Source organism: Harpia harpyja, chromosome 3, assembly GCF_026419915.1.
Source record: "Harpia harpyja isolate bHarHar1 chromosome 3, bHarHar1 primary haplotype, whole genome shotgun sequence".
In the NCBI taxonomy this organism is placed as follows: domain Eukaryota; kingdom Metazoa; phylum Chordata; class Aves; order Accipitriformes; family Accipitridae; genus Harpia; species Harpia harpyja.
The window spans coordinates 32,657,435-32,684,422 of NC_068942.1; the positions used below are offsets into that span (position 1 = coordinate 32,657,435).

Genomic DNA, 26,988 nt, shown 5'->3' on the forward strand with positions numbered 1-26,988 from the left:
TCCCTCCCAGGGAAGCTGCTGCCCAGGTGGAAGGCTGCAAAGACCGCGCCTCCCCTCCAGAGCCTGCACCCGCCCGAGGTGTGCCACGTCTGGTGGAGTCCCTCAGCGAGCGGAGGAGCTGCAGGAGGAGGGCAGCAGTCAGCAGGCTGCGCTGGATGGGGGAGGAGGAGCTGAGACTTTGCCAGAAGAAACAGGAGGGCCCCGCGGTGCTGGCCGCCCGGGAGTGCTGCGGGATGTCACAGGGAGGCTGCCCCGCTGGTTCAAGCACGGACTGCTATCCTCTGCTCCTTTTCCATGTGGGCACCAGGACATGGTAAAGCAAAACCCGGGCAAGGTCAAGCAGGACTTGAGAGTCTTGGGGGCAGGAGCGAAAGGGACGGGTGCCCGAGCGAAGTAGTCTTCTGTCCTGCCAGTCAGAGGTAGGGGCGCGTAACCGAAAAAGCCGGTCAAAGAAACTCTCTGAGGCTCGATTTTGGAGTTTGAGAAAGCAGGCATTCTTTATGGCAGCACTGGATGCACGGGGGGTAGTTCCTCCTAGCGTGCATACCGTTACCTACAGCAAGGCAAGCTTATATTGTTCTAATCATGTAGTTATTTATGTTATCATTGACATAGTGTCCGCCCTTTGGGTATGCGCAGTGTGGCTCATCTCTTTTTCCTAGTTAGCTGGCCTCGGCAGGTTTTAATGGCTGGATGCACCAATGTCTGTCCCGACGGCAGGTGGGGGACAGGGCTCTGCCCTTCATGAGACCCCCAGCCCCTGGAGTGGCGGCTGGAAGATGGGTAGGTCAAAGGACCCTCATGGGAGCCCTGCAGGACCTCATCCATTGGACCAACGGGCACCTTCCCTTGTCACACAGAGCATCTCATGGGCTGGAAAAGGGATGCTCTGGAGAGTTTCTGGCAAATCTCTGGAGAAGAGCTTCTCCCCGCCCCTCTCCCAGGGGGTTTCTCGGCTCTGGTGCCCTTCCCAAGGACAGCCCCACAGGTGGGTGCAGCCAGCATGGCAGGAAAGAACAGGCAGCAGCCACAGCGGTCAGCACTGCAGGAAAGCCAAGGATAAAGCCTTATCACCTAAGTGTGATAAAGCCTTAATAGCCAAGTGTGCTGCTCCACGGACAGGAGTATTCCTGCCTAAGCTCACCACACATTGCATTTCCCTGTGGCTTTCGGCAGGATATGAATGGCTCTTCAGTGCCGGTGGTTGCTCCCCTCTTTCAGTAACAATTGCAAATTTTCTTCCTGTTGGACCTGCCTCGGTTCCAGTCTCTTGGGGATTGAAAGCTGGCACAGCATGGGCACCAGAGACGTTCCCACAGCTTGGCTGGCATCCACAAGGAGGAGTCTGCCTTTAGCCACGATGGTAATTTCCAGGGAAAACAGCTTGTTGTATTGACCAGGACCCTACGCGGACAACAGAAGAGCAGGGATGCGGCCATTTGCCACAAGTCCAGTGGAGCAGGCTGCTCAAACACAGCCCACTGTGACTTTCTGTGCTGCTGGGCCTGTGGGGACGAAGGATTAAGCCTGAATTACCTACATGAAATAGAGCTATCGCTAGCCTCGTGCAGCGGCACCCAGGAGCTGGTCCTGAAAACCACCAATCCAGGACACAGAAAGCTTTTAACCGCTGTGGCTGTTCCAGAATAGACTGTGCCGTGTGCATCCATTTCTATTAACAACCCTTCTCCTGCAGCTGAAAAGGAGTTTGAGATCTTGCGTATGGCTAAAGGGGGTTGGTGGCCTCGGAGGGTAGCTGAGGCTTGGGGCTTGCATTGCCCGTGACCAGCTATGATCACAGAGTGACAGAGGAAAGACTTTCCCTGGGGAAGAGGCACCAGGGAGTGGTTGAGGTGGAGGAAAACTTCACCATGGTTTTGCTTGCAGGTGGAAAGTTCTGGATCACAGAGGAATTCTACATCTTCCATAGCATGGCACAGGTAGAGGCTTCTGTTGGCACCAAGTAGAGGCAGAATGTCAGACAAAGTGGCTCATTGAATGGGAATGATCTAGGGAAATTTACTTGGCTATTAAAAGCCCCATTGCTCTAGCAGTTGAATCTTTTTTCTCTAGTCCTTTTTTTTTGGAAGGGGGTGGCGGGAGGGGCATGGATAATTTATCTTCATACCTACCGAAACAGGCATTGTAGCAGTCAAGATGGAATACGCCTTTCTCGCGTACCTTTTCTTTTTTGAACACGGTGAATTCAATCTGCTGATCAATAGCCCACTGAGTTCAATAGACACCTTGGATTTTTATCCTTTGGCTCAAGAGCTAGACGCAACCTCCTGTCGTTGGTGTTAGCACAATTAATGCAGATAATCTGCTATCTTCTACCTAATAATCTAGGCTACATACTATCTAATCATCTATGTGAGAGTACAACCTGATCCAGTGTTACACACAACATCAGCACTGTGAAGAGCTGTGACATTCCAATGAAAAGGGAGACATTTTGAACACCTTTTAATAGCTTGCAGGCATGCAAAGGGGAAGCACTGTGTAAATAATACCAAAACCAATACGGATTTTCCCCCTAAATTTCTGAACCTACTGTGACAAGTGATGGCCTATCAAAGTGCATGTCTGCACCCCCTGCGCTGCACCACGCAGGACCTGTTCACATTCCCTGCTCTGGGAGATGGGGCAGAGTGGACCCTCAGGCAGCTTGCAGGTGGCACGCAACCGGGAGGAGAGGCTCACGCGCCAGAGGGTCCTGCTGTCAATGAGGGGCATCTCGACAGGCTGGAGAAAGGGGCTGACAGGAACCTCGTGTAGTTCAACAAGGGGAAGAGCAAAGTCCTGGAGACCTGGGGACGAACAAGCCCTTGCACCAGTAACTGCTGGGGGACACCCAGCTGGAAAGCAGCTGTGCAGACACCTGGGGTCATGGTGGACGCCAAGCTGACCGATTTAGAGCCAGAAAAGTGCCCCTGGGGCAAAGGTGGCTAACTGCATCCTGGGCTGCAGCAGGGAAAGCATTGGCAACAGGCGGAGGTAGGTGGTCCTTCCCCTCTGCTGTGTCCATCCAGCCCTGGGCTCCCCAGTGCCAGGCAGAGCCGGCCATACTGGAGAGAACTCTCGCCCCAGTGCCCCTCCCACTTTCCGTTGGGCTCGGAATGTTGGTCAGTTGGAGCCCACAGCCACCAGAGACAGCAGCACGGAGCTGTGCTGGCACGGAGGAGCGCTGGGAGGAGGCAGGATCTGGCCGAGCAGCACCGAGCCGGCACCGGCACCTCGCTTCCCATCCCTGCTGTCGCCGACTGGCTCGCGTCCTCGGTCCACGGCGAGGGTCCTCCTCTCCCGGGCAGGATGGGCCAGGCCAACTGCTGCTGCGGCTCCAGGTGGGCTCTCCCTGTGCCTCGGGGACACGCGGGCACGGCCGGGACCCGCAGCGGCAGCCTTTCTCATGCCCGCCGCTCTCTGCTCTGCAGGGAGGCTCTCACCGACGCCGAGCCGGTGCTGAGCGCGGACGTGCGGCTGACCCGGGGCCGCAACAGGAGCGAGAGACGCCTTCTCCTCCTCCAGGATGAACTGCTCATCGCCAAGTTGCAGTAAGACCCTCAGAGCCCAGCTGCCTTTCCCCCATCCCTGGCCCTGGCACCAGGGCAGGGACACCCCAGCACCAGCCCCCGGCCCCGGGACCGTGGTGCTGGATGCACCCATCAACGTCTGTCCCAAGGACAGGTGGGGGACGGGGCTCTGCCCGGGGGGACCCCCAGGAGGCCACCTCCAGCTCACCACCTGCCTCTCCTCTCTGCAGACGTGGCACCACCCTGTGCCCACAGCTCCGCCTGGCCCTGGACCAGCTGTGGGTGCTGAGCGGCGGAAAGGAGGCAGCAGGGGAGGAAAAAGAGGAGGAGGAGGAAGGCAGCAACGAGGACAGGACCTCCATCATCCTCATCTGGCCCACCGGCTCCTGCGTTGCCGCTTCCAGGTGAGTCATGGTGCCACGTCCCATGGCTGGGCAGGAGAGGTTCCCAACCATGCCCACGCCATCCTGTGAACGGCCTCTGCCCTGCGTGCAGAGCCCGGGCAGGGAGCGGGAAGCACGCCGGCAGGGAGGGATGGGGGCATTGCCAAGTCCTGCATCCCCTGGTGCCCTTCGGGTCCCCAGAAGAGAAGGGCAAAAGCAGCTGCTCTGGCAGGACATGGGGAGCCAGGGCTTGGGCAGCGTCTCTGTCCTGCCCCGCGGGGCTTCGTCCTGCCCCTGTGTCCTTCCCCACGGGGCAGGGCTGCGCAGGCGCCCGCCTCTGCCCACGGGCTGGAGGGCAGCGGGGCCTGACGCTGGTTCTCCTCTCTTTCTGCAGCTCCCAGGCACTGAAGGAGCTGTGGGTGGGCACACTGCTGGGGTAAGCTGGGGGGGATGCTCCAGGCGCAGCCGGACGGGGGAACACAGCTCCCCAGCTGGGGAGAGGTGCCCTCGCGGCTGCGGGCAGCTCTCGGGCAGAGCTGCCTCACAGGAGAGAAGGGGCAGCTTGGGGCTCAGCCAGCTCTCTCCCTGTCCCTTCCCGGTGCACAGGACACCAGGAGGAGCAAAGAGAGCCCGCGTGACCCGTCTCCCCTCCCTCAGACCCCTGGAGAAGGAGCTGAGCCACCGCCACGCTGTGAGTGTCTCTCCGGTCTGGGCTCTGTCCCCGAGCCCTGGTCCTCCAGCCGAGCAGCAGAGGCATCGCTGCTCACCTTCCTCCGCTCCTTCTCTCTTGCCCAGTGGAGGACATTCAGTGCCAGGAGCCTGGAGAGGCTGATGGAGGGCCAGGCAGAGGTGAGAATGGCTGCCTTTCACCCGCCTCTGGCTGTGCTGGCGTCTGCGGCCAGCGGGGTGAGCTTGTGCGGCAGGGATGGAGGGAAGAGTGGTCCCACGGTGCCACTCGGGTCCCAGCTTTGCTGCGCTCAGGCTGCTGGTGCCGGGCGGCAGCTCGCCGGTGGCCCCTTCCGCTGCGGGGCTGCTCTCTAAGCGCAGCCTGCTTCTTGCAGGATCATCCCAAGCAAGGGCCACCGACAGCCCCATCTATCAAAGCTGGGGGACTTTGCCGCTCACCAGGTGAGTTCTGGAAAGAAACGCGTTGTCCTGCAAATGGTTGAGCTGTGCTCACTTGTCCCTTGAGTGTCGCCATGCAGGTGCGGCACCGCAAGGGAGGACGTCACCTGGATGAGCAAGGACACCCGCTGGGCAGCAGCCGCTGGACGTGGTTCTGCGGGGACCCAGAGCCTCTGCTGCTGCCCACAGCTTGGAGGAGGGCTGGGACAGGTTGTCCCGGTGGCACGCCGGCCCTCAGGAGCCTCCGAGCTGGAGCCGCTGAGCCGGAGCTGTGGTTCCAGCTGCTGGCTCCCTGCCCATCCTGCCGCACCGCTCAGCACCGTGCTGCAGGCAGGGCAGGCTCCGGGAGTGCTGGCCCGGCTGTCTCCATTGACGCGCTCTTGCTCCGTTTTCCTTTTCAGAAGGAGGGAACAGCAGCAGCAGCAGGAGGAGGAGGAGGATGGGGCTGCCCTGGCCCTTTGCTCTGCGGAGGACCCCGGCCGCTGCCCAGGCGCCAGGGCAGGCGGGCTCCGGCTGCAGCAGGGCGCTCTTTGGACAGCCCCTGGCAGCCCTCTGCGGGGAGGACGGCTCCCTGCCCCAGCCCGTCCAGGTAAGCCAGCCTGGGCAGGGGGTCCCCAGCCCTCCCTCCGGCTGCTCCAGAGGGGAGGTGGGTGTCCCCAGGAGCTGTGGGGATGGGGGATTGGGCCCTTCACCCCCAGAAGACGCTTCTGGTGGCAGCCCCTTTGGGGGGGGCAGGGAGCAGGATCTGGGGCAGTGCTTTGGTCCCTGCTGTTGGAAGGCAGCTTCTCAGCCAAGCAACTGTCCTCCTGGCCCTCCTGCAGGAGATGCTGGCTGTCCTGCACCAGGAAGGACCATCGACGGAAGGGGTATTCTGAAGAGCTGCCAGCAGGACAGAGTTTCATGAGCTGCGGGAGGCCCTGGACCACGGTGTGGATGTCGACCTGGGCAGCCAGCCTGCGCTGCTGCTGGCCGTCATCTTGAAGGTGAGCGCTTTTGACCTGCAGCTGGAAGAGCTCCTGCCTGGCCTGGAGTGTTCAGAGGCTCACCTGGAGCCCCTGGCATTGCAGGACTTCCTCCGAAGCATCCCCGCCAAGCTCCTGGTGACAGACCTCTACGAGGACTGGATGGCAGCGATGCAGAAGAGCGGCAAGGAGGAGAAGGTTGAAGAGCTGGAAGCGTAAGCGTGGGCAGCAGCCTGCCTGTTGAGGAGGGACTGGTAGAGGCCTGGTACTTGCCTGAAAAGGGACGGTCTCCTTAAAAAGCTGTGTCTTCTGACAGCTTGCTTTTGCTGGGGTGGGCTTAGATTTCGGGGGAAAGGGCATGGACAGGGAGCCTTCCCTTGCCTGGGCTCGGGTGAAATGAGGAGCTGGGAAGCAACGCCGTGCTTCCTTCCTGAAGCGCAGGAGCACTGACCGCTGGCTGAGAGCACCTGGAAAGCTGCGCAACCCACCTGCGTTGGGCAAGCTTCGGGGACGGCTGTGGGCAACATCTGCTCCATTAACGTTGAGTTCCTGTTCCCTCAGGGTGGCCGAGAAGTTGCCTGGAGCCAATCTCCTCCTCCTCAAGCGGCTGCTGGCCCTCCTCCAGCACATCGGCCACAACGCCTCCAGCAGCAGAATGACCGCCAGCAACCTGGCCATCTGCCTTGGGCCAAATCTGCTGAGCCCACCTAACAAGGACCTGCTCCCCCTCGAGGCCATGCTGGCGGTGACTGAGAAGGTGCGCTGTACTGAGCAGCCAGCTGCAGCCTTGCCGGCCCATGCGAGCTTGGCTGCTCAGAGGTCCCTGGCTGCCTCCTCTCTTGAGCAAATGCTGGTGGGGTGGCTGCCTGCAAGAGCAGCCCCACAACCACAGCCGCCTGCGCAGAGGCAAGGGTCGGGAGTGGGAAAGGCTGCGTGATACATTTTCAGGCACCTGGGTTGAGACCGAGGGTTTGATGTGTGCAGGTGAACATGCTGGTGGAATTCATGATTGACAACTGCAGGGAACTCTTTGGGGAGCAGACAGCTGACCCTTCCTGTTCAGCAGCCGAGGAGTCGTCGGCAGCCCCCCCAGAGAGCTGTGGAGGTAAGAGGCAGGACTGAGGGTTGTCAGAGGCTGGGGCTTGGGACACTAGAAACCTCAGCGTCGTTTCCAGTGGGGCTGGGCATGGAGTGTTGTCCTCTCAGCCCCGCTTGTCCCATGGCCTCTCTTTGGCCACTGCTTCTTGGGGCATGAATGGTTTGCTCTGCAAGATGTGCTGAAGCCTGCAGACAGGGCATCGGAGGGCTGAAAACTTACGTGGTGTAGGGCTTTGGGTGGGTTTTGCTTTAGCAGTTGTTTACTTCCAAGAAGTCGCGTTGCTTTACACGCTTCTGCTTTCCAGAACCGCACTTGGAAGAGCAAAGTGCGCCAGCAGTCACAGCAGACACCAAGCATCAGGCAGAAGCCTCGCTGCATGCACCCCCCTCTCTGCTCGGTGTTCTCAGAGAAGCTGGGGGAGCTATGGTGGTGAAGTCTGAAAGGGGAGAGGTATGTCAGGTCCCCAAACACTGTGACAGCGTGTCTGGTGTAAGAGGGGAGTTTCTGATGAGGCCGAGTCCCTGCTGTGCCTCTTCCTGGCAGTAGAGCTGGAGCGTGTTTGGGTTATTCCTCCACCCGCCGGGAAGATACCTAGCAAGGAAAACTGGCGAGGTTGTTTCTCAAATGCACTTGGCATGTGCTTCGTCAAACAAAATGTCTGCAAATCACCTACAAACAGAGAGAGGGGAGTAGCTGTCAACTTCAGCAGGGTTTTGCTCAGGTCCGACTTCATCAGTGCTTCTCCAAGTCTATTTTGGGGGGCAGGGTGACTGCGTGAAATGTGGATGAAGCAAACCAGCCAAAGGGATCTCCTCTGGAGAGCTAGATTTTTCTTTTTTCTTTCTTTCTTTCTTTCTTTCTTTCTTTCTTTCTTTCTTTCTTTCTTTCTTTCTTTCTTTCTTTCTTTCTCTTTTTCTTTCTTTCTTCCTTCCTCTTTTTCTTTCTTTCTTCCTTCCTTTTCTTTCTTTCTTTCTTTCTTTTTCTTTCTTTCTTTTTCCTTTCTTTTTCTTTCTTTTTTCTTTCTTTCTTTTTTCTTTCTTTTTTCTTTCTTTCTTCTTTCTTTCTTCTTTCTTCTTTCTTTTTTCTTTCTTCTTTGTTCCTTTTTTCTTTCTTTTTTCTTTCTTCTTTCTTTAATTTTCTTTCTTTTTTCTTTCTTTCTTTTTCTTTCTTTCTTTATTCTTTCCTTCTTTCTTCTTTTTTCTTTTTTCTTTCTTTCTTCTTTCTTTCTTTCTTTCCTTTTTTTTCTTTCTTTTTTCTTTCTTTCTTTCTTCTTTCTTTTTTGTAGTTTCTTTCTTTTTCCGTTCTTTCTTTCTGTTTTCTTTCTTTCTTTTTTGTTCTTTCTTTCTTTCTTTTTTCTTCATTTTTCTTTCTTTCTTTTTTCTTTCATTCTTTTTCCTTTCTTTTTTCTTCTTTGTTTCTTTTTTCTTTCTTCTTTCTTTCTTCTTTTGTTCTTTCTTTTACTTTCTTTCTTTTTTCTTTCTTTCTTTCTTTTTTTTTCTTTCTTTTTCTTTGTTTTTTCTTTCATTTTTCCTTTCTTTATTTTTTCTTTTTTCTTTCTTTCTTTTTTCTTTCTTTCTTTTTTCTTTCTTTTTCTTTATTCCTTTTTTCTTTCTTTTTTCTTTCTTTCTTCTTTCTTTAATTTTCTTTCTTTTTTCTTTCTTTCTTTCTTTTTCTTTCGTCATTCTTTATTCTTTCCTTCTTTCTTCTTTTTTCTTTTTTCTTTCTTTCTTTCTTTTTTCTTTCTTTTTCGTTCTTTCTTTCTCTTTTTCTTTCTTTCTTTTTTCTTTCTTTCTTTCTTCCTTCCTTTTCTTTCTTTCTTTTTCTTTCTTTCTTTTTTCTTCATTTTTCTTTCTTTCTTTTTTCTTTTTCTTTCTTTTTTCTTTTTCTTTCTTTTTTCTTTTTCTTTCTTTTTTCTTTTGTTCTTTTTTCTTTCTTTTTTATTCTTTCTTTCTTTTTTCTTTCTTTTTTGTTCTTTGTTTCTTTCTTTTTTCTTTCTTCTTTCTTTCTTTTTTCTTTCTTTCTTTTGCTTTCTTTCTTTCTTTTTTCTTTCTTTCTTTTTTGTTTTTTCTTTCATTTTTCCTTTATTTTTTTCTTTTTTCTTTCTTTCTTTTTTCTTTTTTCTTTCTTTCTTTTTTCTTTCTTTTTCGTTCTTTCTTTCTTTTTTCTTTCTTCTTTATTCCTTTTTTCTTTCTTTTTTCTTTCTTTCTTCTTTAATTTTCTTTCTTTTTTCTTTCTTTTTCTTTCTTTCTTTGTTTTTCCTTTCTTTCTTTCTTTTTTCTTTCTTTTTCGTTCTTTCTTTCTTTTATTGTTCTTTCTTTCTTTTCTTCTTTCTTTTTATTATCGATTTTTCATTCTTTCGTTCTTTCTTTCTTCTTTCTTTTTCGTAGTTTCTTTCTTTTTCGTTCTTTCTGTTTTCTTTCTTTCTTTTTCCGTTCTTTCTTTCTTTATTTATTTTTTGTTCTTTCTTTTTTTCTTTCTTTCTTTTTTTGTTCTATCTTTCCTCTTTTTTTCGTAGTTTCTTTCTTTTTTCGTTCTTTCTGTTTTATTTCTTTCTTTTTTCCTTCTTACTTTCTTTTGTGTTCTTTCTTTCTTTCTTTTTTCTTTCTTCTTTCTTTCTTTTTTCACTCTTTCTTTCCTCTTTCTTTTTTCGTAGTTTCTTTCTTTTTTCGTTCTTTCTTTCTGTTTTCTTTCTTTCTTTTTTGTTCTTTCTGTTTTTTTCTTTATTTTTCTTTCTTTCTTTTTTCTTTCTTTTTTCTTTCTCTTGTTCTTTCTTTCTTTCATTTTTCTTTCTTTTTTGTTCTTTCTTTCTTTTTTCTTTCTTCTTTTTCTTTCTTTTTTCATTCTTTCTTTTTTCAGTTTCCTTCTTTTTTCATTCTTTCTTTCTGTTTTCTTTCTTTTTTCGTTCTTTCTTTCTTTTTCTTCATTTTTCTTTCTTTTTTCTTTCTTTTTTCTTTCTTTTTTCTTTCTTTCTTCTTTCTTTTTTTTGTTCTTTCGCTCTTTCTTTCTTTTTACGTTCTTTTTTTTGTTCTTTTTCTTTCTTTCTTCCTTTTTTCGTTCTTCCTTTCCTTCTTTCTTGTTTTGTTCTTTCTTTCTTTCTTGATTCGTTCTTTTTCGTTCTTTCTTTCTTTTTGTATTTCTTTCTTTTTTCTTTCTTTTTTCTTTCTTTCTATTTTCTTTCTTTTTTGTTCTTTCTTTTTCGTTCTTTCTGTCTTTTTTCTTTCTTTTTTGTTTGTTTTTTCTTTTTTTCTTTTTTTGTTGTTTTTGTTCTTTCTTTCTTTTTTCTTTCTTTCTTTTCTTCGTTCTTTTTCCTTTCTGTATTCTTTCTTTTTTCTTTCTTTCTTTTTTCTTTTTTGTTCTTTCTTTCTTTTTTCATTCTTCTTTCTTTCTTTTTTCGTTCTTTCTATTTTCGTAGTTTCTTTTTTTGTTCTTTCATTCTGTTTTCTTTCTTTCTTTTTCGTTCTTTCTTTCTTTCTTTTTTCTTCATTTTTCTTTCTTTCTTTTTCTTTCTTTTTCATTATTTTTTCTTTCTTTTTTCTTTCTTTTTCATTCTTTCTTTTGGTCTTTCTTTCTTTTTACATTCATTCTTTCTTTCTTTTTTCTTTCTCTTTCGTTCTTTCATTCTTTTTTCTTTCTTTCTTTTTTCTTTCATTTTTTCTTTTTCCTTTCTTTCTTCTTTCTTTTTTGTTCTTTCTTTCTTTCTTTTCTCTTTCTTTCTTTTTTCTTTCTTTTTTCTTTCTTGTCCTGGTTTCAGCTGGGATAGAGTTAACTATCTTCCTAGTAGCTGGTACAGTGCTATGTTTTGAGTTCAGTATGCGAAGAATGTTGATAACACTGATGCCTTCAGTTTTTGCTCAGTAGTGTTTAGACTAACGTCAAGGATTTTTCAGCTTCTCATGCCCAGCCAGCGAGAAAGCTGGAGGGGCACAAGAAGTTGGCACAGGACACAGCCAGGGCACCTGACCCAAACTGGCCAACGGTGTATTCCATACCATGGGACGTCCCATCCAGTACAGGAACGGGGAAGTGGGCGCGGGGGAATCGCCGCTCGGGGACTGGCTGGGTGTCGGTCGGCGGGTGGTGAGCAATTGCACTGTGCATCATTTGTACATTCCAATCCTTTCATTATTGCTGTTGTCATTTTATTAGTGTTATCATTATCATTATTAGTTTCTTCTTTTCTGTTCTATTAAACCGTTCTTATCTCAACCCACGGGTTTTGCTTCTTTTCCCGATTTTCTCCCCCATCCCCCTGGGTGGGTGGGGAGTGAGTGAGCGGCTGCGTGGTGCTTAGTTGCTGGCTGGGGTTAAACCATGACAGTCCTTTTTGGCGCCCAACATGGGGCACGAAGGGTTGAGATAACGACAAACCTGACCAGAGCTTGTTAAAACAAAGTTGTTATAAGCATTCATTATATCGGTTTAATAGTCGCTGGTCATTATGTTGATTTATGTGTTCTTAGAGTTGTTGCTCTGGTTTTTAAAGTTCTGTTATGTATCACCTCGCTTGCTGTATGTAGTCCCTCTTCTGCTGCTTATCATCCGCGGGAGGTGGATTAAGTTTTTCGCTTTGATGTATTGTATAACACTGGTTTATGGTATGATAAAGTCGTCGGCTGTGGGATTAATCCGGTACTTGCACTCAGCATTGTCACCTTTATACTGTGGAAGCCATCTGTGGGAAACTATTAATAATTATACCATTTGCCTTTCCTCCTTGGAAAACCAGTCTATGGGTGGGATACCTTTCTTCCCCTCTCCTTTCTCCTTCAGTCCAGTTACAATGGTGTTTGAGAATTTTGAAAAATTTGAATACTCTTGGGATGTTGGGACCAGCACGGTTCTAGCCCTACTGCTAGGAATTAGCATGCTTCTGAATGTGGTTCAGCTCTCGTTAAGGTTAAACAACTATTTAAGAAAATCACCCAGAGATCTGCCCCAAGGCTGGATAATTATGAGTGGCAGGGTGTGTGGGGTAGTATGGGCAAGTACCTAGAAAAGTGGGCACCTCCAATGTTTTGGAAATTCACCCCTGAACAAGTGCAGAATCCAGAAGAACTAGTAAAATATTTGGAAAAGGTATGCTGTCACCCCGGCAGCTCCAGAGAGATACAAATTACTGCAACGTGCTGGGGCCTGGCCCGTGCCTATCGAGCCCTGTTCGACACCACTCAGTACCCTCAAGGGGAAGAGAAGGTCTCTGGACCTAACAACAAAACGATGAGCACTGCGGTCACTCAAACCTCGGCAACGGGCGCTGCGGCCCCTCCAGCCCCAGCGGTGAGCACTGTGGCTACCCAAACCTCAGCGACAGGCACTGCAGCCCCTCCAGCCTCGGCAATGAGCACGGCAGCTACCCAAACCTCGGCAACGGGCACTGAGGTCCCTCCAGCCCCAGCAACGAGCACAGCAGCTACCCAAACCTTGGCAACAGACACTGCGGTTATCCAAGACCCGGCGAGTGGTACTGCAACTGAACCAGCGGACCAAGCTGAACCAGTATCAGTTGCCCCCGTACAGAAAAAGAAATATACAAAAAAATCAGTTCGTTTAGCGAAGGATGAAGGCGAACCAGGGTCATCACGGGAACAGGAGGAAGAGGCAGAACCAGAGGTAATAACCCGGTCCCTATCCTTGAGTGAGCTGCGGGATATGCGAAAAGATTTTGGCCGCCGTATAGGTGAGCATATTATCACCTGGCTCCTCCGGTGCTGGGACAATGGGGCTAATAGCTTGGAATTAGAAGGTAGGGAAGCCAAGCAGCTGGGATCGCTTGCCAGGGAAGGTGGCATTGACAAGGCAATTGGAAGAGGGACACAAGCCATCAGCCTCTGGAGGCGACTCCTGTCAAGTGTGAAGGAAAGGTACCCCTTTAAGGAAGATGTTATATGTCAATCAAGCAAGTGCACAACCATGGAAAAAGGTATCCAATATCTGAGGGAATTAGCTGTGCTAGAGACAATTCATCATGATCCGGACAACCCACAATTACCCAAAGATCCAGACGAAGTCCAATGCACACGACCCATGTGGCGGAAGTTTGTACGGAGCGCACCATCGTCCTATGCCAACTCACTGGCAATAATGACCTGGAAAGACGAAGAGGCACCGACAGTGGATGAAGTGGCTCGCAGACTCCGTCAATACGAAGAAAATCTCTCCTCCTCCCTACAAGCCTGCATTTCGGCTGTGGAGAAGCTGTCCGAGGATTTCCAGCAATTCAAAGAGGAGATGTCCTGTTGCCCACCTGTAAGGACCAATGTCTCAGCTATTAGGAGTGAGCACTCCTCTGCCCAAGAGAGAGAATATAGAAGGTACACACTGCGAGGTGCCCTGTGGTTTTACTTGTGTGATCGTGGAGAGGACATGAGGAAATGGGATGGAAAACCTACCTCGGTCCTAAATGCACGGGTACGTGAGCTGCGAGGAAAAAAACACCACAAAAGGGGATTCTACCACGAAAAATGCCGCTCCGGTTTCCAAACAGAGTAGAAGGGCTGATCTTATTTCTGATCCTCTTGAAGGGACTTCTGAGCCAATTTTACGAGAAGTGAATACTGGATACTCTGACCAGAATTAGAGGGGCCCTGCCTCCAGCCAGGTGGAGGAAAGGGATAACCGGGTCTATTGGACTGTGTGGATTCGATGGCCTGGCACGTTAGACCCACAGGAGTATAAGGCTCTAGTAGACACCGGCGCACAGTGTACTTTAATGCCATCAAGTTATGAAGGGGCAGAACCCATTTCTATTTCTGGTGTGACAGGGGGATCCCAAGAGTTAACTGTGTTGGAAGCTGAAGTAAGCCTAACTGGGAATGAATGGCAGAAACACCCCATTGTGACTGGTCCAGAGGCTCCGTGCATCCTTGGCATAGACTATCTCAGGAGAGGGTATTTTAAGGACCCAAAGGGGTATCAATGGGCTTTTGGTATAGCTGCCTTGGAGACGGAGGGCACGGAACAGCTGTCTACCCTGCCTGGTCTCTCTCAAGACCCTTCGATTGTGGGGCTGCTGAGGGTTGAAGAACAACAAGTACCAATTGCTACCACGACGGTGCACCGGCGCCAATATCGCACCAACCGAGACTCTCTGATTCCCATCCACAAGTTGATTCGCCAACTGGAGAGCCAAGGAGTGATCAGCAAAACTCGCTCACCTTTTAATAGTCCCATATGGCCCGTGCAAAAGTCTAATGGGGAGTGGAGACTAACAGTTGACTATCGCGGCCTGAATGAAGTTACGCCACCGCTGAGTGCTGCCGTTCCAGATATGCTAGAACTTCAATATGAGCTAGAGTCAAAGGCAGCCAAGTGGTATGCTACAATTGACATTGCTAATGCGTTTTTCTCAATCCCTCTGGCAGCGGAGTGTCGTCCACAATTTGCCTTTACTTGGAGGGGTGTCCAGTACACTTGGAATCGATTGCCCCAGGGGTGGAAACACAGCCCCACCATTTGCCATGGAGTAATCCAGACTGCACTGGAAAAAGGTGAAGCTCCGGAACACCTGCAATACATTGATGACATCATCGTATGGGGCAACACGGCAGAAGAAGTCTTTGAGAAAGGGAAGAAAATAATCCAAATCCTTCTGAAAGCCGGTTTTGCCATAAAAGAAAGTAAGGTCAAGGGACCTGCACGGGAGATCCAGTTTTTAGGAATAAAATGGCAAGATGGGCGTCGTCAGATCCCAATGGACGTGATTAACAAAATAGCAGCTATGTCTCCACCAACTAATAAAAAGGAAACACAGGCCTTCTTAGGTGTCGTGGGGTTTTGGAGAATGCATATTCCAAATTACAGTCTGATTGTAAGCCCTCTCTATCAAGTGACCCGAAAGAAGAATGATTTTAAATGGGGCCCTGAGGAACAACAAGCCTTTGAACAAATTAAACGGGAGATTGTTCACGCAGTAGCCCTTGGACCAGTCCGGACAGGACAAGATGTTAAAAATGTGCTCTATACTGCAGCTGGGGAGAATGGCCCTACCTGGAGCCTCTGGCAGAAAGCACCTGGGGAGACCCGAGGCCGACCCCTGGGGTTTTGGAGTCGAGCATATCGGGGATCCGAAGCTCGCTATACTCCAACTGAAAAAGAGGTATTGGCAGCATATGAAGGAGTTCAAGCTGCCTCAGAAGTGGTTGGTACTGAAACACAGCTCCTCTTAGCACCCCGACTGCCAGTGCTGGGCTGGATGTTCAAAGGGAGGGTCTCCTCTACACATCACGCGACTGATGCCACGTGGAGTAAGTGGATTGCCCTGATCACACAACGGGCTCGCATAGGAAACCCCAGTCGCCCAGGAATTTTGGAAGTGATCACGGACTGGCCAGAAGGCAAAGATTTTGGAATGTCGCCAGAGGAGGAGGTGGCACGTGCTGAAGAGGCCCCGCTGTATAATAAACTGCCAGAAAATGAGAGGCAATACGCCCTGTTCACTAACAGATCCTGTTGCATCGTGGGAAAGCATCGGAGGTGGAAAGCTGCCGTATGGAGTCCTACACGACAAGTTGCAGAAACTGCTGAAGGAGAAGGTGAATCGAGTCGGTTTGCAGAGGTGAAAGCCATCCAGCTAGCATTAGATATTGCTGAAAGAGAAAAGTGGCCAGTGCTCTATCTCTGTACTGACTCATGGATGGTGGCAAATGCCCTGTGGGGGTGGCTACAGCAATGGAAGCAGAGCAACTGGCAGCGCAGAGGTAAACCCATTTGGGCTGCCGCACTGTGGCAAGATATTGCATCCCGGCTAGAGAATCTGGTTGTAAAAGTACGTCATGTAGATGCTCACATACCCAAGAGTCGGGCCACTGAAGAACATCAAAACAACCAGCAGGTGGATCAGGCTGCCAAGATTGAAGTGGCTCAGGTGGACCTGGACTGGCAACCTAAGGGTGAACTATTTATGGCTCGGTGGGCCCATGATGCTTCAGGCCATCAGGGAAGAGATGCAACATATAGATGGGCTCGTGATCGAGGGGTGGACTTGACCATGGACACTATTGCACAGGTTATCCATGAATGTGAAACACGTGCTGCAACTAAGCAAGCCAAGCGGTTAAAGCCCCTGTGGTATGGAGGGCGATGGCTGAAATATAAATATGGAGAAGCCTGGCAGATTGACTATATCACACTCCCACAAACTCGCCAAGGCAAGCACTATGTGCTCACGATGGTGGAAGCAACCACTGGATGGCTGGAAACATATTCTGTACCCCATGCCACCGCCCGGAACACTATCCTGGGCCTAGAAAAGCAAGTCTTGTGGCGACATGGTACCCCAGAACGAATTGAGTCAGACAATGGGACTCATTTCCGAAACAACCTCATAGACACCTGGGCCAAAGAGCATGGCATTGAGTGGGTGTATCATATCCCCTATCATGCACCAGCCTCTGGGAAAATTGAGCGATACAATGGAGTGTTAAAGACTACATTGAGAGCAATGGGGGGTGGAACTTTCAAACATTGGGATACACATTTAGCAAAAGCCACCTGGTTAGTCAACACCAGAGGATCTGCCAATCGGGGTGGCCCTGCCCAGTCAGAAGTTTTACATACTGTAGAAGGGGATAAAGTCCCTGTAGTGCACATAAAAAATGTTAGGGAAGACAGTCTGGGTTACTCCTGCCTCAGGCAAAGGTAAACCCATTCGTGGGATTGCTTTTGCTCAAGGGCCTGGGTGCACTTGGTGGGTGATGCGAAAAGATGGGGAAGTCCGATGTGTGCCTTAAGGGGATTTAATTTTAGGTGAGAATAGCCAGACTTAAACTGTATATTAGTTGCTATATAACTCTGCTACTGTATGTTATCCTTACTATAATTGTTATGTGCTATATCCATAGTACTGTAGTAAGAATCACTTAGATCAAGCAAGAAAAGAACTGTGATAAAACTGAGCAAAGCGCAGTAGTGATGGAACCAGAACTGACTCCAGCATGCAACAATCCAACGGTGCACACCATCCTCCTGCTGCGCCAAATGTCACCTGCTTGTCACACTGCACTGAAGCCCAATTCTGCTCTACCAACTGAGAGGACTTTGCACCATCCCTCCTGTCCAGAAAGACTGGTATGACAGATGGAGCCCAGAGTCGGAAACTAAATGAACTCAATGAACATTTTGTGAACATGACCCATGAACTAAAGGAATGATATCTCTGTGTGTGTATACATATATATATATATCTCTCTCATTGCTCATATGTCTTAAAGGGATGGAAAGGTGATAATTGATCAGGATGTAACTAAAGGTATGGGAACTGTGCATGACGTCAATGGTATAGAATAAGGGGTGGATACTGTCCTGGTTTCAGCTGGGATAGAGTTAACTGTCTTCCTAGTAGCTGGTACAGTGCTATGTTTTGAGTTCAGTATGCGAAGAATGTTGATAACACTGATGCCTTCAGTTTTTGCTCAGTAGTGTTTAGACTAACGTCAAGGATTTTTCAGCTTCTCATGCCCAGCCAGTGAGAAAGCTGGAGGGGCACAAGAAGTTGGCACAGGACACAGCCAGGGCACCTGACCCAAACTGGCCAACGGTGTATTCCATACCATGGGACGTCCCATCCAGTATAGGAACGGGGAAGTGGGCGCGGGGGAATCGCCGCTCGGGGACTGGCTGGGTGTCGGTCGGCGGGTGGTGAGCAATTGCACTGCGCATCATTTGTACATTCCAATCCTTTCATTATTGCTGTTGTCATTTTATTAGTGTTATCATTATCATTATTAGTTTCTTCTTTTCTGTTCTATTAAACCGTTCTTATCTCAACCCACGGGTTTTACTTCTTTTCCCGATTTTCTCCCCCATCCCCCTGGGTGGGTGGGGAGTGAGTGAGTGGCTGCGTGGTGCTTAGTTGCTGGCTGGGGTTAAACACGACAATATTTCTTTTTCGTTCATTCTTTCTTTTTTCTTTCTTTTTTCTTTCTTTGTCATTCTTTCTTTTTTCTTTCTTATTTCTTTCTTTTTTCTTTCTTTTTCGTTCTTTATTTCTTTTTCTTTCTTCTTTCTTTTTTTAAACTTTTTTCTTTCTTTTTTCGTTCTTTCTTTTTTCTATTTCTTTCTCTTTTTTCGCTCTTTCTTTTTTCTTTCTTTTTTATTTCTTTCTTTTTCATTCTTTCTTTTTTCGTTCTTTCTTTCTTTTTTCTTTCATTTTTGTTCTTTCTTTTTCCTTTCTTTTTTGTTCTTTCTTTTTTCATTCATTCTTTCTTTCTTTTTTCTTTCTTTCTTTCTCTTTTCTTTCTTTTTTCTTCCTTTCTTGTTTCTTTTTCGTTCTTTCTTTTTTCTTTCTTCCTTTCTTGTTTCTTTTGCCTTCTTTCTTTCTTTTATCTTTCTTCCTTTTTCTTTGTTTTTCATTCTTTCTTTCTTTTTTCTTTCTTTTTCTTTTTTTTGTTCTTTCTTTTTCATTTGTTCTTTCTTTTCTCGTTCTTTCTTTCTTTCTTTCTTTTCCTTTTTTCTTTCTTTTTCGTTCTTTCTTTTTTCTGTCTTTTTTGTTCTTTCTTCCTTTTTTCTTTCTTTTTCGTTTTTTCTTTTTTCTGTCTTTTTTGTTCTTTCTTCCTTTTTTCTTTTTTTTCGTTCTTTCTTTCTTTTTTCTTTCTTCCTTTTTTCTTTCTTTTTCATTTGTTCTTACTTTTTTCTTTCTTTTTTGTCTTTCTTTTTTCTTTCTTTTTTGTTTTCTTTCTTTTTCCTTTCTTTTTCATTCTTTCTTTTTTCTTTCTTTATTGTTCTTTCTTCCTTTTTTCTTTCTTTTTGTTCGTTCTTTCTTTTTTCTTTCTCTCTTTTTTCTTTCTTTTTCGTTCTTTCTTTTTCATTCTCTCTTCCTTTTTTCTTTCTTTTTCGTTCGTTCTTTCTTTTTCGTTCCTTCTATTTTTTCTTTCTTTTCTCATACTTTCTTTCTTTTGTTCTTTCTGCATTTTTCTTTCTTTCTTTCTTTTTTCTTTCTTTCTTCTTTCCTTTTCATTCATTCTTTCTGTCTTTTTTCTTTCTTCCTTTTTTCTTTCTTTCTTTTTTCTTTCTTTGTTCTTTCTTTTTTGTTCATTCTTTCTTTCTTTTTTCATTCTTTCTTCCTTTTTTCTTTCTTTCTTTTTGTTTGTTTTCCGTTCTTTCTTTCTTTTTTCTGTCTTTTTTGTTCTTTCTTTTTTCTTTCTTCCTTTTTTCTTTCTTTTTTATTCTTTCTTCCTTTTTTCGTTCTTTCTTTCTTTTTTCTGTCTTTTTTGTTCTTTCTTCCTTTTTTCTTTCTTTTTCGTTTTTTCTTTCTTTTTCCTTTCTTTTTCATTCTTTCTTTTATTTTCTTCTTCCTTTTTTCTTTTTCATTCGTTCTTACATTTTTCTTTCTTTTTCATTCTTTCTTTTTCCTTTCTTTTTCGGTCTTTCTTTTTCCTTTCTTCCTTTTTTCTTTCTTTTTCATTCTTTCTTTTTCCTTTCTTCCTTTTTTCTTTCCTTTTCTTCTTTCTTTCTTTTTTCTTTCCTTTTCGTTCTTTCTTTCTTTTTTCTTTCTTTATTTTCTTTCTTTTTCGTTCGTTCTTACTTTTTTCTTTCTTTTTCGTTCTTTCTTTCTTCTTTCTTTTTCCTTTGTTCTTACTTTTTTCTTTATTTTTCTTTCTTTCTTTTTTCATTCTTCCTTTCTTTTTCTTTGTTTTCCATTCTTTCTTCCTTTTTTCTTTCTTTTTCCTTCTTTCTTTCTTTTTTCTTTCTTCCTTTCTTTTTTCTTTCTTTCTTTTTTCTTTCTTTTCGTTCTTTCTTTCTTTTTCATTCTCTCTTCCTTTTTTCTTTCTTTGTCGTTCATTCTTCCTTTTTTCTTTCTCTGTTTTCTTTCTTTTTCGTTTTTTCTTTCTTTTTAATTCTCTCTTCCTTTTTTCTTTCTTTTTCATTCGTTCTTTCTTTGTTTTTTCTTTCTTTCTTTGTTTTTTCTTTCTTTGTCGTTCTTTTTTGTTCGTTCTTTCTTTTTCATTCCTTCTATTTTTTCTTTCTTTTCTCATACTTTCTTTCTTTTGTTCTTTCTTCATTTTTCGTTATTTCTTTCTCTTTCTTTTTTCTTTCTTTTTCTTTCTTTTTGTTGTTTCTTTTTTCTTTCTTTCTTTTTTCTATCTTTTTCGTACTTTCTTTTTTCTTTCTTTTTTCTTTCTTTTTCTTTCTTTCTTGTTTTTTCTTTCTGTCTTTTCTTTCTTTCTTTTTTCTTTCTTTCTTTTTTCTTTCTTTCTTTTTTCTTTCTTTCTTTTTTCTTTCTTTTTCGTTCTTTCTTTCTTTTTTCTTTCTTTTTCGTTTTTTCTTTCTTTTTCATTGTCTTCCTTTTTTCTTTATTTTTCGTTCGTTCTTTCTTTGTTTTTTCTTTCTTTCTTTCTTTGTTTTTTCTGTCTTTTTTCTTTCTTCCTTTTTTGTTTCTTTTTCATTCTTTCTTTCTTTCTTCTTTCTTTTTCCTTTGTTCTTACTTTTTTCTTTCTTTTTCTTTCTTTCTTTTTTTTTCGTTCTTCCTTTTTTCTTACTTTCTTTTTCTTTGTTTTCCGTTCTTTCTTTCTTTTTTCTGTCGTTTTTGTTCTTTCTTTTTTCTTTCTTCCTTTTTTCTTTCTTTTTCATTCTTCTTACTTTTTTCTTTCTTTTTCGTTCTTTTTTTTGTTCTTCCTTTTTGCTTTCTTTCTTTTTTCTTTCTTTTTCATTTGTTCTTTCTTTTTTCGTTCTTTTTCATTCTTTCTTTTTCCTTTCTTCCTTTTTTCTTTCTTTTTCGTTCTTTCTTTATTTTTTCTTTCTTTTTCGTTCGTTCTTTCTTTGGTTTTTCTTTGTCTTTTTTCTTTCTTTCTTTTATCTTTGTTCCTTTTTTCTTTCTTTTTCATTTGTTCTTTCTTTCTTTCTTTTTTCTTTTTCATTCCTTCTTTTTTCTTTCTTTTCTCGTACTTTCTTTCTTTTGTTCTTTCTTCATTTTTCGTTCTTTCTTTCTTTCTTTATTTTTTCTTTCTTTTTCTTTCTTTTTCGTACTTTCCATATTTTTTCTTTCTTTCTTTTTGCTTTCTTTCTTTTTTCTTTCTTTTTCATTCGTTCTTACTTTTTTCTTTTTTCCGTTCTTTCTTTCTTTTTTCTGTCTTTTTTGTTCTTTCTTTTTTCCTTCTTTTTCTTTCTTTTTTCTTTCTTTTTCCTTTCTTTCTTTCTATTTTCCTTACTTTTATCTTTCTTTTGTTTTTCTTTCTTCCTTTCTTTTTTCTTTCTTTTTTCTTTCTTTTGCATTCATTCATTCTTTCTTTTTCATTCGTTCTTTCTTTTTCTTTCTTTTTTCTTTCTTTCTTTTATCTTTTTTCTTTTTTTTCCTAGTCTTTCTTTCTTTAATAATAAAGAAACAAAGGAAGAAAAAAGAAAGAAAGAAAGAAAGAAAAAAGAAAGAAAAAAGAAAGAAAAAAGAAAGAAAGAAAAAGAAAGAAAGAAAAAAGAAAGAAAAAAGGAAGAAAGAAAAAAGAAAGGAAGAAAAAGGAAAAGAAAGAAAAAAGAAAGACAAAGAAAGAAAGAAAGAAAAAAGAAAGAACAAAAAAGAAAAAAGAGAGAAAGAAAAAAGAACGAACGAAAAAGAAAGAAAGAAAAAAGAAAGAATGAAAAATGAAGAAAGAACAAAAGAAAGAAAGTACGAGAAAAGAGAGATAGAAAAAAGAAAGAAAAAAAAGAAAGAAAGACAGAACAGAAAAGAAAGAAAAAAGGAAGAAAGAAAAAAGAAAGAACGACTAGAAAGATAAAGAAAGAAAGAAAAAAGAAAACGAGAACAAAAAAATAACGAAAAAGAAAGAAAAAAGTAAGAAAGAAAAAGAAAGAGAAAGACAGAGAGAAAAAACAAAGAACGAATGAAAAAGAAAGAGAAAAGAAAGAAAGAATAAAGAAAGAAAGAAAAAAGAAAGAACGAACAACAAAGAACGACAAAGAAAGAAAAAAGAAAGAAAGAACGAAAAAAGAAAGAAAGAACAAAAAAGAAGGAATGAAAAAGAAGGAAAAAAGAAAGAAAGAATGAAAAAGAAAAAAGAAAGGAAAAATGAAAGAAAAAAGAAAGAAAGAAAAAAGAAAGAAAGAAAGACAGGAAAAGAAAGAAAAAAGGAAGAAAGAAAAAAGGAAGAAAGAAAAAAGAAAGAACGAAGAAAAAGAAAGAAAAAAGAAAGAAAAAAGAAAAGAAAAAAAATAACGAAAAAGAAAGAAAAAAGGAAGAAAGAAAAAGAAAGAAAAAGACAGAGAGAAAAAACAAAGAAAGAACTTACGAAAAAGAAAGAAAGAAAAAAGAAAGAACAAAAAAAAGAAAGAAAGAATGAACGAAAAAGAAAGAAAAAAGAAAGAAAAAAGAACATAAAAGAAAAAAGGAAGAAAGAAAAAAGAAAGGAAAAAGAAAGAAAGAACGAAAAAGAAAGAACAAAAGAAATAAAGAAAAAAGAAAGAAAGAACGAAAAATAAAGAAAAAAGGAAGAAAGAAAAAAGAAAGAACGAACAAAAAATAATGACAAAGAAAGAAAAAAGAAAGAAAGAAAAAGAAAGGAAAAGAAAGAACGGACGAAAAAGAAAGAAAAAAGAAAGAAAGAAAAATAAAGCAAGAAGGAAAAAGAAAGAAAAAGAAAGAAAGAAAAAAGAACGAATGAAAAGGAAAAAGAAAGAAAGAAAAAAGAAAGAACGAATGAAAAGGAAAGAAAAAATAAGAAAGAAAGAAAAAGAAAGAAAAAGAAAGAATGAACAAAAAAGAAAGAAAAAAGAAAGAAAAAGAAAGAACGAACGAAAAGGAAAGAAAAAAGAAAGAAAGGAAAAAGAAAGAAAGAAAAAAGAAAGAACGAACGAAAAATAACAAGAAAGAAAGAAAGAAAGAAAATGAAAGAGAAAAAAGAAAAAGAAAGAACAAATGAAATAGAAAGAAAAAAGGAAGAAAGAAAAAAGAAAGAAAGAAAAAAGAAAGAACAAAAAGACAGAAGAAAGAATGAAAGAACGAAAAAGAAAGAAAAAAGGAAGAAAGAACGAAAAAGAAAGAAAAAAGGAAGAAAGAAAAAAGAACAAAAAAGACAGAAAAAAGAAAGAAAAAAGAAAGAAAGAAAAAAGAAAGAACGAAAAATTACGACAAAGAAAAAAGAAAGAAAGAAAGAAAAAGAAAGAAAAAAGAAAGACAAAGAAAGAATGAAAAAGAAAGAAAAAGGAAGAAAGAAAAAAGAAAGAACAAAAAAAGAAAGGACAAACAAAAAAGAAATAAAAAGAAAGAAAAAAGAAAGAAAAAAGAAAGAACGAAAAAGAAAGAAAGAACAAAAAGAAAGAAAAAAGAAAGAATGAAAAAGAAAGCAATAAGAAAGAAAAAAGAAGGAAAAAAGAAAGAAAGATAAAGAAAGAAAAAAGAAAGAAAGAAAATAAAAACAAAAGAAAAAGAAAAAATAAAGAAAAAATAAAGAAAAAATAAAGAACGAAAAAGAAAGAAAAAGAAAGAACGAAAAAGAAAGAAAAAAGACAGAAAGAAATAAGAAAGTACGAAAAAGATAGAAAAAAGAAAGAAAAAAGAAAGAAAGAACGAAAAAGAAAGAAAAAAGGAAGAGAGAAAAAAGAAAGAAAGAAAAAGACAGAAAGAAAAAACAAAGAAAGAACGAACGAAATAGAAACTACTGTATTTTTCCGTGGTGTGCTTGTAAAATATTTGGGTGCTCTTTGTAGTTTGTGATGTAATGATATTTTTCAATTTTTATTTCTGCGTCTAGGTGTGGAAGTGGACAGTCTGTGAAGAGGAGCGGAGCTCACTCGTTTTCTGCCCGGGAACAGGGGTGGTGGAGGTAACGTAACCTCGGGGAGGAAAACTTCTGGACGTGCAGCGATGGAACTAATGCCAGTGAGGAATGTGGAAAAGATTACGTTGGATAATACTCTGTAAAATTAAAACATGCTCTGTAAACTTGGAAATTAAATAAAATGTGAAATAAAAAGGAGTAGAATATGGCACTGTCTCTAGGTGTAATTAAGTAAAAAAAATTAATTACTACTATGTAAGCCATTTTGTATTGCAATGTTTGAAGTTGCAATTGTACAACTATATTGTAAAACTTTGAAGTTGCTATGGTAATACTGTATTGTAAAACTACTGTAAAAATTCAGAGCTGCTACTCTAATACCGTATTGTAAAACTGTATTGTAAATCTTTAGAATTGCTAGTCAAAAACTGTGTTGTAAAACCGTCTTTTCGTAAAACGGTCTTTTTGTACAGCTTCAGAGTAGCTGTAATACAGCTGCCTTTTCTTGTACAGCTTTAGAGGGGCCGCACTACAGCTCTCTTGTCTTGTACAGCTTCAGCGGGGCTGCTCTACAGCAGTCTTGCCTTGTACAGCTTTAGAATGGCTGCACTACACCTATCTTGTCTTGTACATCTTTAGCAAGGCTGCTGTACAGCTGTCTTGTCTTGTACCTCCTTAGAGGAGATGTACTACAGCTCTCTTGTCTTGTACAGCCTTACAGTGGCTGCTCTACAGCTGACTTGTCTTGCACAGCTTTAGAGTGTCTGCACTACAGCTGTCATCTTGTGCAGCTTTAGCGGAGCTGTACTACAGCTGTCTTGTCTTGTACAGCCTTAGAGTGTCTGCACTAGAGCTGTCTTCTCTTGTACAGCTTTAGAGTGGCTGCACTACAGCTGCCTTGTCTTGTACAGCCTTAGAGTGTCTGCAGTAGAGCTGTCTTGTCTTGTATAGCCTTAGAGTGGCTGCACTGGAGCTGTCTTCTCTTGTACAGCTTTAGAGTGGCTGCACTACAGCTGCCTTGTCTTGTGCAGCCTTAGAGTGTCTGCAGTAGAGCTGTCTTGTCTTGTAGAGCCTTAGAGTGTCTGCAGTAGAGCTGTCTTCTTGTACAGCTTTGGAGTGCCTGCTCTACAGCTGCCTTGTCTTGTGCAGCTTTAGCGGAGCTGTACTACAGCTCTCTTGTCTTGTACAGCCTTAGAGTGTATGCAGTAGAGCTGTCTTGTCTTGTATAGCCTTAGAGTGTCTGCAGTAGAGCTGATTTGTCTTGTACAGCTTTAGAGTGCCTGCATTACAGCTGCCTTGTCTTGTGCAGCTTTAGAAGAGCTGTACTGCAGCTGACTTGTCTTCTACAGCATTAGAGTGTCTGCAGTAGTGCTCTCTTGTCTTGTACAGCTTTGGAGTGCCTGCTCTACAGCTGACGTCTTGTACAGCCTTACAGTGGCAGCACTAGATCTCTCTTGTTTTGTATAGCCTTAGAGTGGCTGCACTGGAGCTGTCTTTTCTTGTACAGCTTTAAATGCCTGCTCTACAGCTGATTTGTCTTGTAAGCCTTACAGTGGCTGCACTACAGCCTTCTTGTTTTGTACAGCCTTAGAGTGGCTCCCGTAGAGCTGATTTGTCTTGTACAGCTTTAGAGTGGATCCAGTACAGCTGACTTGTCTTCTACAGCCTTAGAGTGTGTGCAGTAGAGCTGTCTTCTCTTGTACAGCCTTAGAGCGTCTGCAGTAGAGCTGTCTTGTCTTGTACAGCTTTGGAGTGCCTGCTCTACAGCTGCCTTGTCTTGTGCAGCTTTAGCGGAGCTGTACTACAGCTGTCTTGTCTTGTACAGCCTTAGAGTGTCTGCAGTAGAGCTGTCTTGTCTTGTACAGCTTTGGAGTGCCTGCTCTACAGCTGCCTTGTCTTGTCTAGCTTTAGCGGGGCTGCTCTACAGCTGTATTGTCTTGTACAGCTTTAGAGTGGGTCCAGCACAGCTGACTTGTCTTCTACAGCATTAGAGTGGCTGCAGTAGAGCTCTCTTGTCTTGTACAGCTTAGGAGTGCCTGCTCTACAGCTGACTTTTGTCTTGTACAGATTTAGAGTGGCTGCTCTACAGCTGACTTGTCTTGTACAGCCTTAGAGTGTCTGCAGTAGAGCTGTCTTGTCTTGTAGAGCCTTAGAGTGTCTGCAGTAGAGCTGTCTTGTCTTGTACAGCTTTGGAGTGCCTGCTCTACAGCTGCCTTGTCTTGTGCAGCTTTAGCGGAGCTGTACTACAGCTCTCTTGTCTTGTACAGCCTTAGAGTGCATGCAGTAGAGCTGTCTTGTCTTGTATAGCCTTAGAGTGTCTGCAGTAGAGCTGATTTGTCTTGTACAGATTTAGAGTGCCTGCACTACAGCTGCCTTGTCTTGTGCAGCTTTAGCAGAGCTGTACTACAGCTGTCTTCTCTTGTACAGCCTTAGAGTGTCTGCAGTAGAGCTGTCTTCTCTTGTACAGCTTTAGAGTGGCTGTTCTACAGCTGACTAGTCTTGTACAGCTTTAGAGGCCTGCAGTAAAGGTCTCTTGTCTTGTACAGCCTTAGAGTGGCTGCACTAGAGCTGTCTTTTCTTGTACAGCTTTAGAGTGGCTGCTCTACAGCTGATTTGTCTTGTACAGCTTTAGAGTGGCTGCTCTACAGCTGATTTGTCTTGTACAGCTTTAGAGGCGCTGCACTGCAGAAGTCTTTTCTTGTACAGCCTTAGATTGGCTGCACTAGAGCTGTCTTCTCTTGTACAGCTTTAGAGTGGCTGCACTACAGTTGCCTTGTCTTCTGCAGCTTAAGCGGAGCTGTACTACAGCTGTCTTGTCTTGTACAGCCTTAGAGTGTCTGCAGTAGAGCTCTCTTGTCTTGTACAGCTTTGGAGTGCCTGCTCTACAGCTGCCTTGTCTTGTACAGCTTTCGGGTGGCTGCACTAGATCTGTTTTCTAAAACTGAAGTTAAACTTTGAAGCTACCGGTTTAACACTGTGCTATGAAGCTTTTATCTGAAGCTTTAGTTTTGCTAATCTTAAGATATATGTAAAATTTTATTGTGAAATTACGGTAAATTTTTGCAGTGGCTGTTGTATAACTGTGCACTTAAAGTGCGCTGAAAACTGTATTGTGAATTTTTAGCATTTCTACTCTAAATCTGTATTTTAAGAAAATTTTCGACAAGGGCTCGGCCGCTGGAG

At 43.5% G+C, this 26,988-nt stretch overlaps 1 protein-coding gene across 1 annotated transcript; it reads left to right on the forward strand.

Moving 5' to 3' along the window:
- Nucleotides 1-5,282: 5,282 nt before the first annotated feature.
- LOC128139692 (T-cell activation Rho GTPase-activating protein-like) lies at nt 5,283-25,490 on the forward strand. The gene is given in 8 exon segments (XM_052782454.1): nt 5,283-5,630; nt 5,863-6,024; nt 6,109-6,218; nt 6,565-6,760; nt 6,988-7,108; nt 7,407-7,552; nt 23,779-23,850; nt 25,437-25,490. Coding segments are annotated over 8 exon segments (1,011 nt in total). The 5' UTR covers nt 5,283-5,480.
- Nucleotides 25,491-26,988: the final 1,498 nt, after the last annotated feature.